This window comes from Protopterus annectens, chromosome 2.part0, assembly GCF_019279795.1.
Source record: "Protopterus annectens isolate FY-2018-M chromosome 2.part0, PAN1.0, whole genome shotgun sequence".
NCBI classification, from domain to species: Eukaryota; Metazoa; Chordata; order Ceratodontiformes; family Protopteridae; genus Protopterus; species Protopterus annectens.
In genome coordinates this window covers 1,682,351,490-1,682,364,171 of record NC_056728.1, presented here as the reverse complement: position 1 = coordinate 1,682,364,171, position 12,682 = coordinate 1,682,351,490, and the positions used below count along the sequence as shown (strand labels likewise).

Below are 12,682 nucleotides of genomic sequence, written 5' to 3'. Positions count from 1 at the left end.
AACATTTATGCAAAGGAGAAAGCAAAATTAATCAATACAAAAAGAGCAGCACCAAACATATTTGAAGAGAAATACAGGAAAAAAAATCCAGACATGAAAAATTTTACAAAACCAAAAATAAGACAAAAAGGAAAAGCAGAAATGAAGATTAGTAAAGGAGTAGTTAAAGAAACAGAACCTGAGGTTATGGAGTACCTGCAAAGTGAAGGAGTCAGTGTAGAAAATCTAACTCAGAAAGCACCACAGCCTTATAGAGCAATAGACATCCAATTAAGGAGAAACCAGTAGAATGGGAAACAAGTGGGCAGTTGCCATATGAAGATATTTTGGGGCCTTCCACAGGAAACCAGTATAAATGTTCTTTTATAAAGCTCTGGGGTGGGAAGATGGCATAATGGTTAAGGTGTTTACCTTACAAACACAAGGTGCAGGGTTTGATTCTCACATGGGGTAATTGGCTAGGCTTGAAATGGCCCATGAGGGTAGTTAGCCTAGTACTAATCTATGAACCTATGAATCTATGTGAAGCTGGACAGCAAGGGAAGGAACAAGAATGTGTGGCAACTCTGACCACTCAATGTTAAGGAGTGATAGGCCAGCAAATTCCCATATGATGGAGCAATGAAGGACACAGGATGAACTTGAAGAGAATGTGCCACAGGAAGATGCTATAGAACTCTCTATAGAATGCCCGCAGGAAATGGAGAACAAAATAATTTGTCCTTAGTTTAGAAGAAAATGAGCTAAGAGAAGAGTTGCTTGATTTAATAGAAATAGATAGACATAATAAGTAAGATCAATGAAAGAAATAGATTGCAATAGGTCAATAAAACCCAAAAAGTCAGATGTTTCATTAAACAAATGCACACAGTAATTAGGATTGCCCATAGAGATCCATGCGTATAACAAAAGTAAACAGGATATGTTACTATGCAGCTAAATTAATAACAGATAAAATTCTATCACAAGAACACAGGGTAGTGAGGGAAAGGAATGGGAGGAATCAAATACCATCATGGAAGTATTGAATAGAGGAACTATAAAGCAATTAAGGCAAGAAGTGTAACTGTTAGAAGAGTATAGAAGAGGGAACAGATCAACAAAAATACTCAGAAAGATAGATGTGATAAAAACAATGCTCAGTATTATAATGGATCAGGATCTTGCACTATTGCAAATAATAGACTAAAAATCTCAGCACAGGCAGAAAAACTTAGAAGATACACGAATAAATACAAAGGAAAATTACAAAACAAGCAATTTATTGATGACCCCAAAAAGTTCTATACAGAATTGGGAAACAAGGCAAAAGGAATTGAAAAACCACCCACAAAAAGAAACCAATACATTTTGGAGAAATATCTATGAAGATCCTGTGGAACATAATAAATAAGCCAAATGGATAGAAGAAGTAAAAGAAAGAATAAGAAGTTCAAAGGTACAGGATATGAAATGGGATGAGGTAACAGCTAGAGAGATTGAGATAAAGTTAAGAAAATCATCCAACTGGAAATCCATTTAGCCATGAGTAAGAACTATTTATATGCAAACAGATACCAACCTGGTTAACAACAGGAAAAACAATGCTACTACTTAAGAGTGAACCTGCAAGTTATCCTAACAATTATAGACCAATAATTTGCCTTCTGGTGATGTATAAACTACATACCGGAATGATGCTGACAGAGTTTATAGTCATTTAGAAGAAAATTCAATCATGGCAATAGAATCAAAGGCTATTAAAAGAAAGTCATATGGACCAAAGGATCATCTGCTGTTAAATAAAGTCATAATGGAGAACTGTAAAAAGGGGAAGAATCTAAATATGGCATGGATTGATTATAAAAAAGCATTTGGTAGTATTCCACATTCATGGATAAAAGAGTGCTTAAAAATGTATAAGATATACCCTACACTGATCAGTTACATTACAGTGACCATGAAACAGTGGCAGACCACTTTGCAATTAAGCCATGATAAAGGACTAATTATTATTGCAAGGATAAAAATTCAAAGGGGGATATTCCAGGGTGACTACCTGTCACCACTGCTATTCTGTCTTACCCTTAATCCTTTAAGCTGTCTGCTTAACAGATTAGGCCATGGCTATAATTTGGCTCCAAGAAAACAACAAACTGTACAGACCTCACATCTTATCAATGATTTAAAATTGTATAGCTCACCAGATGATGAGATGAAAGCACAACTGCAAGTAGTCAAAACTTTTTCAGATGATATAAGAATCTCATTTGGTCTTGATAAATGTGTAAAAGCAACCTTTAAAGGAAAACTCCACACTAGAACTAAACAAATATGTTTTTTTTTCACTCTATCTTTGTTTCCTGACCAATTTAACATCTCAAAATCACTCTAAGTGCTTTATGTGTAATTTTAGCCTGTTTTCTACAACATGGCTACTAATGGGGCTTGATGTATCAACATGATCTTGTTCTCCCTCAACCCTTTATCTTTCCCATAATGCTTTGTTTGACTCTTGCCAGAGATAAGGAAGTAAATGTAAATTTCCATACCATTGACATATAATGGGATTTGTGTGAGTCACTGTTATCTTCTTTACCTTTTGTAAAAGGGCTGTTTCTTTTCTGTCTCCAATCACCCTCATTTAATTTGGCTTAGACCTTGTTTTACACTATACTTAGAAGTTATCCAGCTACAACCAGAATGTAGCTAAACTGCAGGTCTTAGTTCATTGTTTTCTTTTGTGGTTCAAGAGGAATTGACAGTCCCCTCCCCCACACTTCTGCAGAGGTTTTAAAACTGTCACTGCACTGAGATACCCTTGCAGAATCAATTCCTCTTGGACTACAAAAGAAAGCTAATTTCATGAACATTAATAATACTTTAACTTAGGAACAGGGTCCATTCCTGTCATGGTTTTAGAAACCCAAAAGATTTGGAGAAATTAAAAAAAAGGATAAACCATCTCCAATAAAATCTCCAGTTCATTACTAACTCTCCAATAATGAACACTATTGCACTGAGCCTGCATTCGCTATCCTAGTACCTAAATTATAAGACTCCATTCCTCTCTCAATCCGAGAGATCAAAATTTACTCAGATATCAGACAACAGCTCAAGGAATACTTCTTCACCCAAGAAAACTGCAGCTGCAGTCACTCAGGTCAAGTTACATGAACCCTGCAGCTCTCTCACAGACCCTTTTATCCCTATTTCATCCTTCCTTATCTCATCTTGTCACCCTCCCTTACTTACTGTTGCTCATTCATCCTACTTCTTTTTTCTCTTTGCATCTCACTCTCTCATACTTCTCCTTTCTATTCCTCCTCTCTCTGCATACCACTGACACCTTTTCTCTGTCTTCTCTCAATGGTATCCTTTCTTGCAACTATTCTGACTTGCCTCTTCTAATGTCTTCATAGCTGTCTATATAATGATATGATGCTATCCCTGTAACATAAACCATCTTGATCATTATGGCTGCATCATATCCATAAAGCTCTGTTAAGCTTAATTCCAATTTTCCATCTATATTATGACATTGTTAGCTGCTTCTTGAACTAAATGTTGTAGTATATTCTTGCACCTGTAAATATGTAAATACATTTGTATTTTAGAAAATTCTTGTTTCTGTAAATATGTTTTGTTAATTTCTCATGTGATCTAATTCATCCAGGCTGTGCCTGCAAATGGTCTATTGAGATCAGTTCATTACCCCAGTAAACAAATATAAATAAATAAATAAATAAACCAATAAATAAAAGAAAAGATTGTATATACTAGTCTAATCTGGCTGTGAGTAGCAATGGTCACAGTGTTGACTCAGAGCTTGGTGATTCTATGGTTCCACTAAATGTTGGTGGGGTCACATCCAGAGTGTTATCTCTAGTTCTGTCAAATGTATTTGAGTTTGCTTTGATTTGACTATGACCATCTAAATCGAAGTATAATTTCTAATTTATTCTTTCTAGACATGGTTGCATCTGGTGGAAGGGAGGCTTTTGTATCAATGTTTCCTATTAGGAAGTTTATTATAATATTCTAGGGACATATAAAGCCTTGGTAGTGATGATAATAAAGATAATAATAACATAAGACTACAGCTGTAATATATGTATAATATTTATTATACTATGGTATACATTAATTTCCAACTTCTTCTGTAGAAATGTTTGATATGTCATACCTAGTAGAAACGATCTTAGTAAACATGCTGAAGTACTTGTTTCTTTAACATAATAGGTGGCGCCACAGTTAATATTCTACATTTAATGATTAGTTACACTGATATAACTATGGATCTGAGTATCCATTTATATTTAGTAAGGAGAGTTAAACCCACTTCTTGTGATTATACTGCCCTTATCAGCTCGTTAGTCTGCTGTACTAGTATGTGCATATATATCGTGTGGGATGTTTTTAATATCAGTATTCTTTTTATGCTATAAAGATAAAACACTGATATATTAGTTTGTAGAAGTTCTTTTATGTTACATATTTTTTTGTCAATATGGAAGTTGTTTCATTTGTGCAGAAGGTTTGTCAAGGTTGTGCGGGTGCGTCTTTGAAGTAGAGTGAATGGGGTTGCTGACTTCATCTTTTCTGCATAAGCACACATAACGAAAAGTTACTATATACATTAATCTTTTCAAACTCACTACAAGCAATTAATTGGAACTGTCTAAAAAATTTATTCTAGATGATGCAGTCTCATACTTCAACTCAACTCTTCTTAAAATTTGACTAATGCTCAACAAAGCTAAGAAACTCACTACTTTGATCGTCAAAAACTATTTCTCTCAAAACCAAAAAAAAAATAAAATAAAAAATTCTGGAAAGGGAAAAGGGATCTCTACTCTCCTCACCCCCCCACACCCAGATCCACCAGACCCATACTCAAATACTCATGAATTAGCTTAGCCAATTTATTTCTTTCTTGACTCTATCTATAAATTGACCTCTTAGAAAATGTGTCCCAACTTCAGCTCCTTCCCCTCCTCTCCTACAACCAACCATAAACTCCCCCACACACAACTTTCAGACCCAATCATATTCATGACAGCCCTCCTCTTCCTCTCCTGGTTGTTTGAAATTGTATCAGAAACCAAACTACTTGGGGTCCAAATCGATAACCTACTGGAAATTCTATAACAAAATTGCAAAATTTGCCACCAGCCAAAAGTCCTCCACCACCACTGTTCTTCCCTCCATAACCTAAAATGGCTGGAACTTCAATCCAACAACTACTACAACTAACTCTAGCCTGCACCAACCTAACAGAGTTCTAAGGTCAAATAATCAAAATCTACTCAAAGTACACCAACTCATTTCTTCTTATTGTATTAACTGTTATATGATTTTTCTCCTGAATGTGACTAGTTCTTTTTTTTAGTATATAGATTTATTAATAATTCTCTAAACAAAAATTTCCTCTCTCAAAAAAATAAATTCTGTTCTGTTGGAGCTTTTCTCCCCAGGACTCCATTGAAAACTCTTCTTTAAATGCCCAATGGACTATCCTGTAAAACGAAAATAAAATAAAAAAAAAAAAAAAATATATATAAACAGGGCAGTTATGCTCGCTATTCTGATGGTGAAGAGTGTTTAGCGATTATTTTCATGATTTATTAAACAAATCTGCTAACAGGTACGGTGATCATTACAAGATGATAGTATATGATTAAATAAATGGCTAGAACTTTTTAGTCGAAAAACTAAATCTATTGTTTGGATGACATTCTGATTTTAGAGTTGATTTAATTTTCTAGCCTAACCGCTAGACTGCGATGTAAACTTTTTAAAATAATTATGCTGTGTTTACTGCTTTTAATGCATTTGCAATTAATTATTCTGGAAAGGTTGGTTTGCAAATATGCAGAAGCATTCTTGTGTATGTTAGATACAAATAGGAAGGTGTCCTAATATATATTATATGAGATTAAGTTGTCAATTTTATTAGCTATGCCTTTAAATTATGAGTGGAGAGGGTAAATGACATCACCTACCTGCGTATGGTACACAAGGCTAAGTGAGGGGCTTAATTAATTATTTGAATGTATGAGATGTTATATGTAAGTTTAAAGCGTTTGTTTGTTTTGTATTTATATGTGTTTATGGTCTGAAGAAGCCACATTAAGTGGTGAAAGTGCTAACCTGGTAGTAAAAGTTTTTAACTACAATTTATACTGTTTGGAGCATCACTGTTATTTTTATTTCTGCTGTTGCTTGCTTATTCCAACGGTGTGCATTTGCTAGCTGGTTGTTTCTTTGTATTTTGTGTATTTTAATAATAATCATTTTACAGTCCTTAAAAATAATACAAAAAGCAAATACAATTTAAATAATTGTACCAATAGACATAATATGAAAACATTGTATAAGAGTAGATACAAGTTATATGACAATGATTTAATACCTAGAGAAATTATATCCAGTCTATAGAGAAATTAAAGATAAGTTAGTATAATACAAACAGGAATTGCAAAACAAAGTGACATAAAAGTAGGCTTATGATATACTTAGAGAGAAAGCCAGGGAGAGAAATTAATAGAAGTAAGGAAGTGAGTGAAAAAGGGAGAGTATGGAGAAGTAAGGTATGAACAGGTATTTGTCCACATTTAGGGATATAGTTTATCCTGGTGCTGACTAAGAAGAGAGCCAGCTTTTGGCTAGGAAGTCTTTCAGAATTAAAGATGAAAATAAACAAACTGCCAACAATGAAGCCTCTAAGACACAGGACGCAAAGTCAGTCACTTAGACTCCAAATAGTTTATTGAAGACCACACTGTCAAGTGCTTTTGTCTCTGACTATTCAGAGACTTCTTCAGAACAACAAAATATGTGTAAAAACATACGTATACATGCAATACAAAAGGCATACCCCCACTAATTCAACCAATAGTAAAACCATGCTTATTTTTAACAATTAAAACTTAAAGACCCCACCAAAAAAGTTTTCATATTACTCAGTGTAGAGTGCAATGCACCCTTTGGTATGTACCTAACCAGGCATATCCAACAACTGGAATGTACACTGAGGTTCTTCATTAAAAGTATACAGACCGTAAGTAATATGTCCTATTCAGACTGCCTCAAGGACCTATCCCTGTATTCTGTCTCCCATAGGCTGCTGAGGGGAGATCTATGCCTCTCATGTAAGGCATTGTCAGACCCAACTCTGATGGACTCCTGCATATTCACAAAACAAACAGCACCAGAATTACAGATTCTAAAGACTTAAACCTTGCCTGTGATATAAATCAGATCTGCTGGAGAGACAGGTATGTATCTCAGAGACTATGCCTACTCTGGAACATGCTCCCCATCCATGTGAAGCAGAGTTCCTCCCTAACCCAATTTAAGTGTAACTTGGACAACTGGATGGGGAACATGAAATTCATCTCTGGTTTGGCACCTGTGTCTCTAATGGACACAGGCAGCCTGTAAATGGTTCATCTGTTAGGCCCCTGCTTGTAAATGTTTCACCTCAGGGGCCCTTGCTTGCAAACGTTTTATCTCCCAAGCCCCTACTTATACTTATCAAGGGTATCAGAACTTGTCAGATTTCAGATGCTTGGCTAGGTCATTAGCCTAGTAAACACCTATGAACAAGGTAATCAAATACTAGTATTCAAACCCTGACTAGTCAAATAAATAAATAAAAAAAAAAAAGCAAATCACTTGTGACAAGTGTTTTTTTTTCTTTGCAGGGTGGGGACAAGCCATCCTGCACCAACCCCTCCCCATCACTTAGATACACCAATTCTGAGGTCACACAACAGCAGAGAAAGGGAAAATTCCCAGTCATTGCTGTCTCAAGACCTCCCACAAAAAACATCAGCACTTTGCCATCACCTGTGCTTATGATTGCTTGTTACTCAGGCAGTTCAATAGTCTGAACCATCGACCACTTGTATAAAACCAGTGTGCGTGTGTGTGTGTGTGTGTGTGTGTGTGTGTGTGTGTGTGTGTGTGTGTGCGTGTGTGTGTGTGTGTGTGCGTGCGCGCGCCCGTGTGCGTGTGTATGTGTGTGTATGTCTGTGTGTGTCTGTGTCTGTGTGTGTGTGTATGCCTGAATAAATTTGAGCCACTTATATACTTAGATGCTGACAGATTTCATTTTATTTATTTATTTTGCTTTTGTTTACTGGGTTTGTCTGACTCTGCTTAGTCAAAAACCTCTTTTCAGTCATATTTGCTATAACTTTTTGACTGTTCCTGTTCTGTCTGAATATTTCACTATGTCAAAGGAAAGTATGGTAAAATGTAATGGGCAGGTAGACACAGTTGTATATAATAACAGTATTTGGGCATTTACTTAATTATTTATTGATTAGTTAACCAATCAAGTCCTCTATGCACAACTACCTCTTTTATGGAGCAACCCTAGGAATAGGTCTGATTAAATAACTACTGGAGAATGAAGGAATCAAACAGAGATGTTCAGAAAAACACTCATTAACACCTCATAACCTTAAAACTATACATCAGTCACTTACGGCCATTATACAAAAGCTTTGTTAGGTGTTATTACACACTCAGCCAGAATACTTTTCCCTCACTGGACAGGAATGTTACCAAAAAGGTAGTGAACCTGTCTTTCTTGTTTCTCTGTGTCCCAACTGATGACATCTCAGGCTTATTCACATGACCAGGTTGCTAAAGACAGTGAGAGAATGAGAGACAAACATACAGAGACAGCAAGACAGGGAGACACAGACCTTCAGTAATCTCCAGTAATAGATGTCAATACAAAACATAATCCAGGAAAGATATGCAAGTGCAACTGGTATAGCCATCCTTCACACCAAGAGTACTCAAAATTTGCTCCATTCTTGAAAAAGTTTTAACCTAATATACCTTTTTGCCATCACTAGCTGAGTCCATTCTCTACCAGATCAGTAGCAGTCTATCCTATAGGCCTTCATAGCATATAACACGTTTTAGCAAACAAATAATTACTAAAGATTCTACTTTGATCAAAGACACTTTCCAAATGTTGGGGTCCCCAAAAGGCAGGGACACATCTGAAGAAGGACTAACTCCTAACCCGATAACAAATACCAACTGTAGCCCACTTTCTAAATAGTCATTTTTCAATATGGAAAGGAAAACAATTTTAAAAGAAAACCCAATATAATTATAAGCAAGGACTCTGTTCATGTCTACTGGAAATAAAACAGTACCAGTGAGCTTGGAGGAAGAATAGGTGTCACTATGGGGTGCTTGGATTTAAAATCAGAAAAATACCATTATACATAAGAGTATGTCCCAACAAAATGAAATATATAAAAAACATACTCAATGCCTGCTGAAAAGTCAGTGGTTGTGCAAATACTGGTAAAAAAAGTTGTCAATATAAATGCCTTTTTGATAAATAAAATAAAATCTCATATTAATTAATTCGTTGATCCCTTTAGATGTCTTTAGATGTCTTGAGGCATCATAGAAATCTGCAAAATTGCCTTGATTCATAGATTACTACTAGGCTAACTGCCCTTGTGGGCCATTTTAAGCCTGGCCAATTACCCCATGTGAAAATCAAACCTTGAACCTTATGTTTGTAAGGTTACCAGATTAACCATTATGCCAGCCGATAAAGCCATGCATGCATTTGTTATGAAATTTCATTTTGCTGGCAAACCTACAGCACAAGTGAACATCAAGTCAGAATGCATGTGATATGTTGGGCATTCATTTGTTTGTGCCTTTTTGTCCCCATGCTTGCTGGTCATCAGCCCTTTCCTTACCCAAAGGATCTATTTGATCATCAAGGGTAAATGTTGGTTACTTGAGGTTATCACTCAGGCAGTCATCTGTGTTTTTGTTTAGCCCTGCCCCTACTGCACTGATGTGTCCATGAGTTCTATAGCCCTAATACATTCACCCTGTGCTCTTCTCTGCATGGGTCAAGATGCAGCCAGTGCATGAATGCACTAGTTAGTGGACACATACACCTTAGCCTGTATGTCTGCATACTTCAACCACTTCCATTCTGTCGGGTGTCAACCATGGAATCACCATATCGCACTCATCTCAGCAAGGGTGAGCCACTACTTGCCACTAACCGCCATGATCACAGATTGGCTTGTCCAGTCAATTGATTTTCAAGTCAGTCCTGGGACACTGGACTTTACCCTTCCATGTCATGACATTGGCTGCACATAGCACAAAATGTCAGTGATATGAAAGTCTTGATTGTTGTTTGAAAGTGCACTGATTTTGTGTGCTGCTTTCAGAACGCCTATCATTGCTTAACAAATAACCTAACCTTTTCTACTGACACAGTAACTTAAGTTACTAAAGTTTCACAGAACATGGTCTTTAAAACAAATTAGATTTGTCTGGACCAAGAACGTTTAATTATACTAGTTGTGTGTGTTCTCTCTCATTGTGTTTCTCTCTGTTTGCCTTTCTCTCTTTTTTCTTAGTGTTACTTATTTTGTCTTTGTAGCTATATCCTTATGGATTTAAAATGCACTTTGCATAGTTCTCATACCTCTCAATCTCTAAGAACAAGAAATGTGGACAAAGTCTAAAATAAATGGGAAACTCTGTACCCATGAACTACCACATAGGCATTAGTCTACTTAACACCGAAAGTGTGATAAGAGACCTTGGGACACAGGTGGACAGTAGTCTCTCCTTTGATAATCACATCGCCACAGTAGTCAGGAAATCCTTCTACATGGCACACCTCATCACAAAAGGTTTCTCATCCAGGAAAAAAGAGGTGATTGTTCCCCTCTACTCATCACTCATTAGACCCATTATAGAGTACAACGCCCCTTTTGGTATGTACCTCACAAGACATCTACAACAACTGGAAAGGCCACAGAAATACCTCACAAAGAGAATTACCGGCCTCAAACAGATGCCCTACACAGACCGTCTCAAAAAACGCAAGCTTTACTCTGTCGCATATTGCCTACTCAAAGGTGATGTCTTCTTAACATACAATGTTATGTCAAACCCAGAGCTGTTGGACATACTCCACTTAAAGAAATCCCAATCCCTCCGAGCTACACGCTCTAGGAACCTAAACCTTGTCACCACAATAAACAGAACATGCTGGAGGGATAGATTCCTATCTCAGAGACTTCCCATACTCTGGAACAAACTACCTATCTATATCAAACAAAGCTCCTCATTAGCATTCCAAGAAAAATCTTGATGATTGGATGGGAGATAGGAAATTCACCCTGGGGATCACTTCTGTGGCTCTGCTTGACAGGGGCACAGGAAAATAATTTTCTTGGGTGGCAAAAGCCAGGGTACCATTTGGCTAGGCTTATATAGGCAGTAAGGCCAATAGCCTAGTACCTACCTATGAACCTATGAACCTAAAAGTTGTTATAAACTTATGAAGTTGCAAGAATATCAGGGCTTGTATTAGCATGCATTTTCTGAAGGATATGAAGTCTGAAACTCGTATGTATGTCGTTATTTAGTGACTGCAATCCTTAGTGATTTGTCAGAAAATTACACATTTGATGAGGAACAGACCAAAAATATGAGGCAATAGCCTGGACAGTTGAGAGGTATGATAGTTCTTTTATTATTAAAATGCATACACTGTGCAGCAATAAAGTTTTACTTGTATAGATTCTATTCTTGTGTTTGAACATTGTCTTTTGACAAATGTAAAGTTCTACTATCCATCAAAATTAGATAAACTGACCATCCACATTTCACAGATCTTCAGAAGAAACTTCTGGAAGATGAAATATTTCAGTCAACAGACTGCACAATGAATTCCTTAGGTGGAAAGGTGACATTGACTGCAACACAAACAGTCCTACAATGAAAAATATAATATGTCTGTAGTTACTGGAACTTGGCTACAAAGCAGTGACTATATGAAATTCCACATTTCAGCTTTTGATAAATGGGTGAAATACATAATCAGATAAACAGAGAAAGGATAGAAATATCCACCCCCAGAGTATGATTACTATATGAAGTATGTGACTCACCACCACTGCAATCCCGATAAACTGCATTTGGAGAACACGCAGCTTAAAAGGCTGATCTACACCAGCAGGAATCTCTGAATTTGTGCATTCATAATAAATTATTCCAGCCAAGAGTAAAAGGAAAGCAGCAAACAAGCATACTATGCAGACTAAAAGCAGACAGAACAGCAGCTCCATGATTTGCACTCTGTTTTCACCTGCTGCAAGGCCCAGCTGACAGGTGTGTACTCTGTCATTTCCCCATTCCAGAGCTATTAACTTAAAAGACTCATAGATCTTTATCAAGAAGGAGGCGGGAGAAAGGGAAAGGCATAGTGAAATGCAGGAAGTAGCAGTGAAGGCAGAGTTTTGCAGAAGGTAAGGATGCAAAAGCAATGAGCCTGCAAGACCTGCAGAAGCAGAAATTAAAGACTATGAATACAAACTATATATGCTGGTTTACAGGAACCTTCATGTGTTCTGAGCAAACTTAAGGAAAAATAACAAAGACGCTGAGCAAAAAAACAACCTTTATGACAAGACAAAGCTTTCAGGTATTACACCCTTTCTCAATGACTAAACATTGAGAAAGGGTGTAATACCTGAAAGCTTTGTCTTGTCATAAAGGTTGTTTTTTTGCTCAGCGTCTTTGTTATTTTTGGATTTATTGATACAGTGGGTTGTGTACAAACTTAAGGAAACCCATTGTACAAGAGTTGTCCAGCCAGTTTTCTCCATTTATACTTTAT

General features: G+C 36.6%; 1 protein-coding gene across 1 annotated transcript in view; it reads right to left on the bottom strand.

Moving 5' to 3' along the window:
* Positions 1-12,157, bottom strand: part of AADACL4 (arylacetamide deacetylase like 4) — a 217,702-nt gene extending 205,545 nt beyond the window's left edge. Inside the window, exon 1 of the mRNA XM_044061728.1 lies at positions 11,955-12,157. Coding sequence (XP_043917663.1) covers positions 11,955-12,131 — 177 coding nt within the window. The 5' untranslated portion in view covers positions 12,132-12,157. The remainder of the gene's footprint in view (positions 1-11,954) is intronic.
* Between the last annotated feature and the right edge of the window lie 525 nt (positions 12,158-12,682).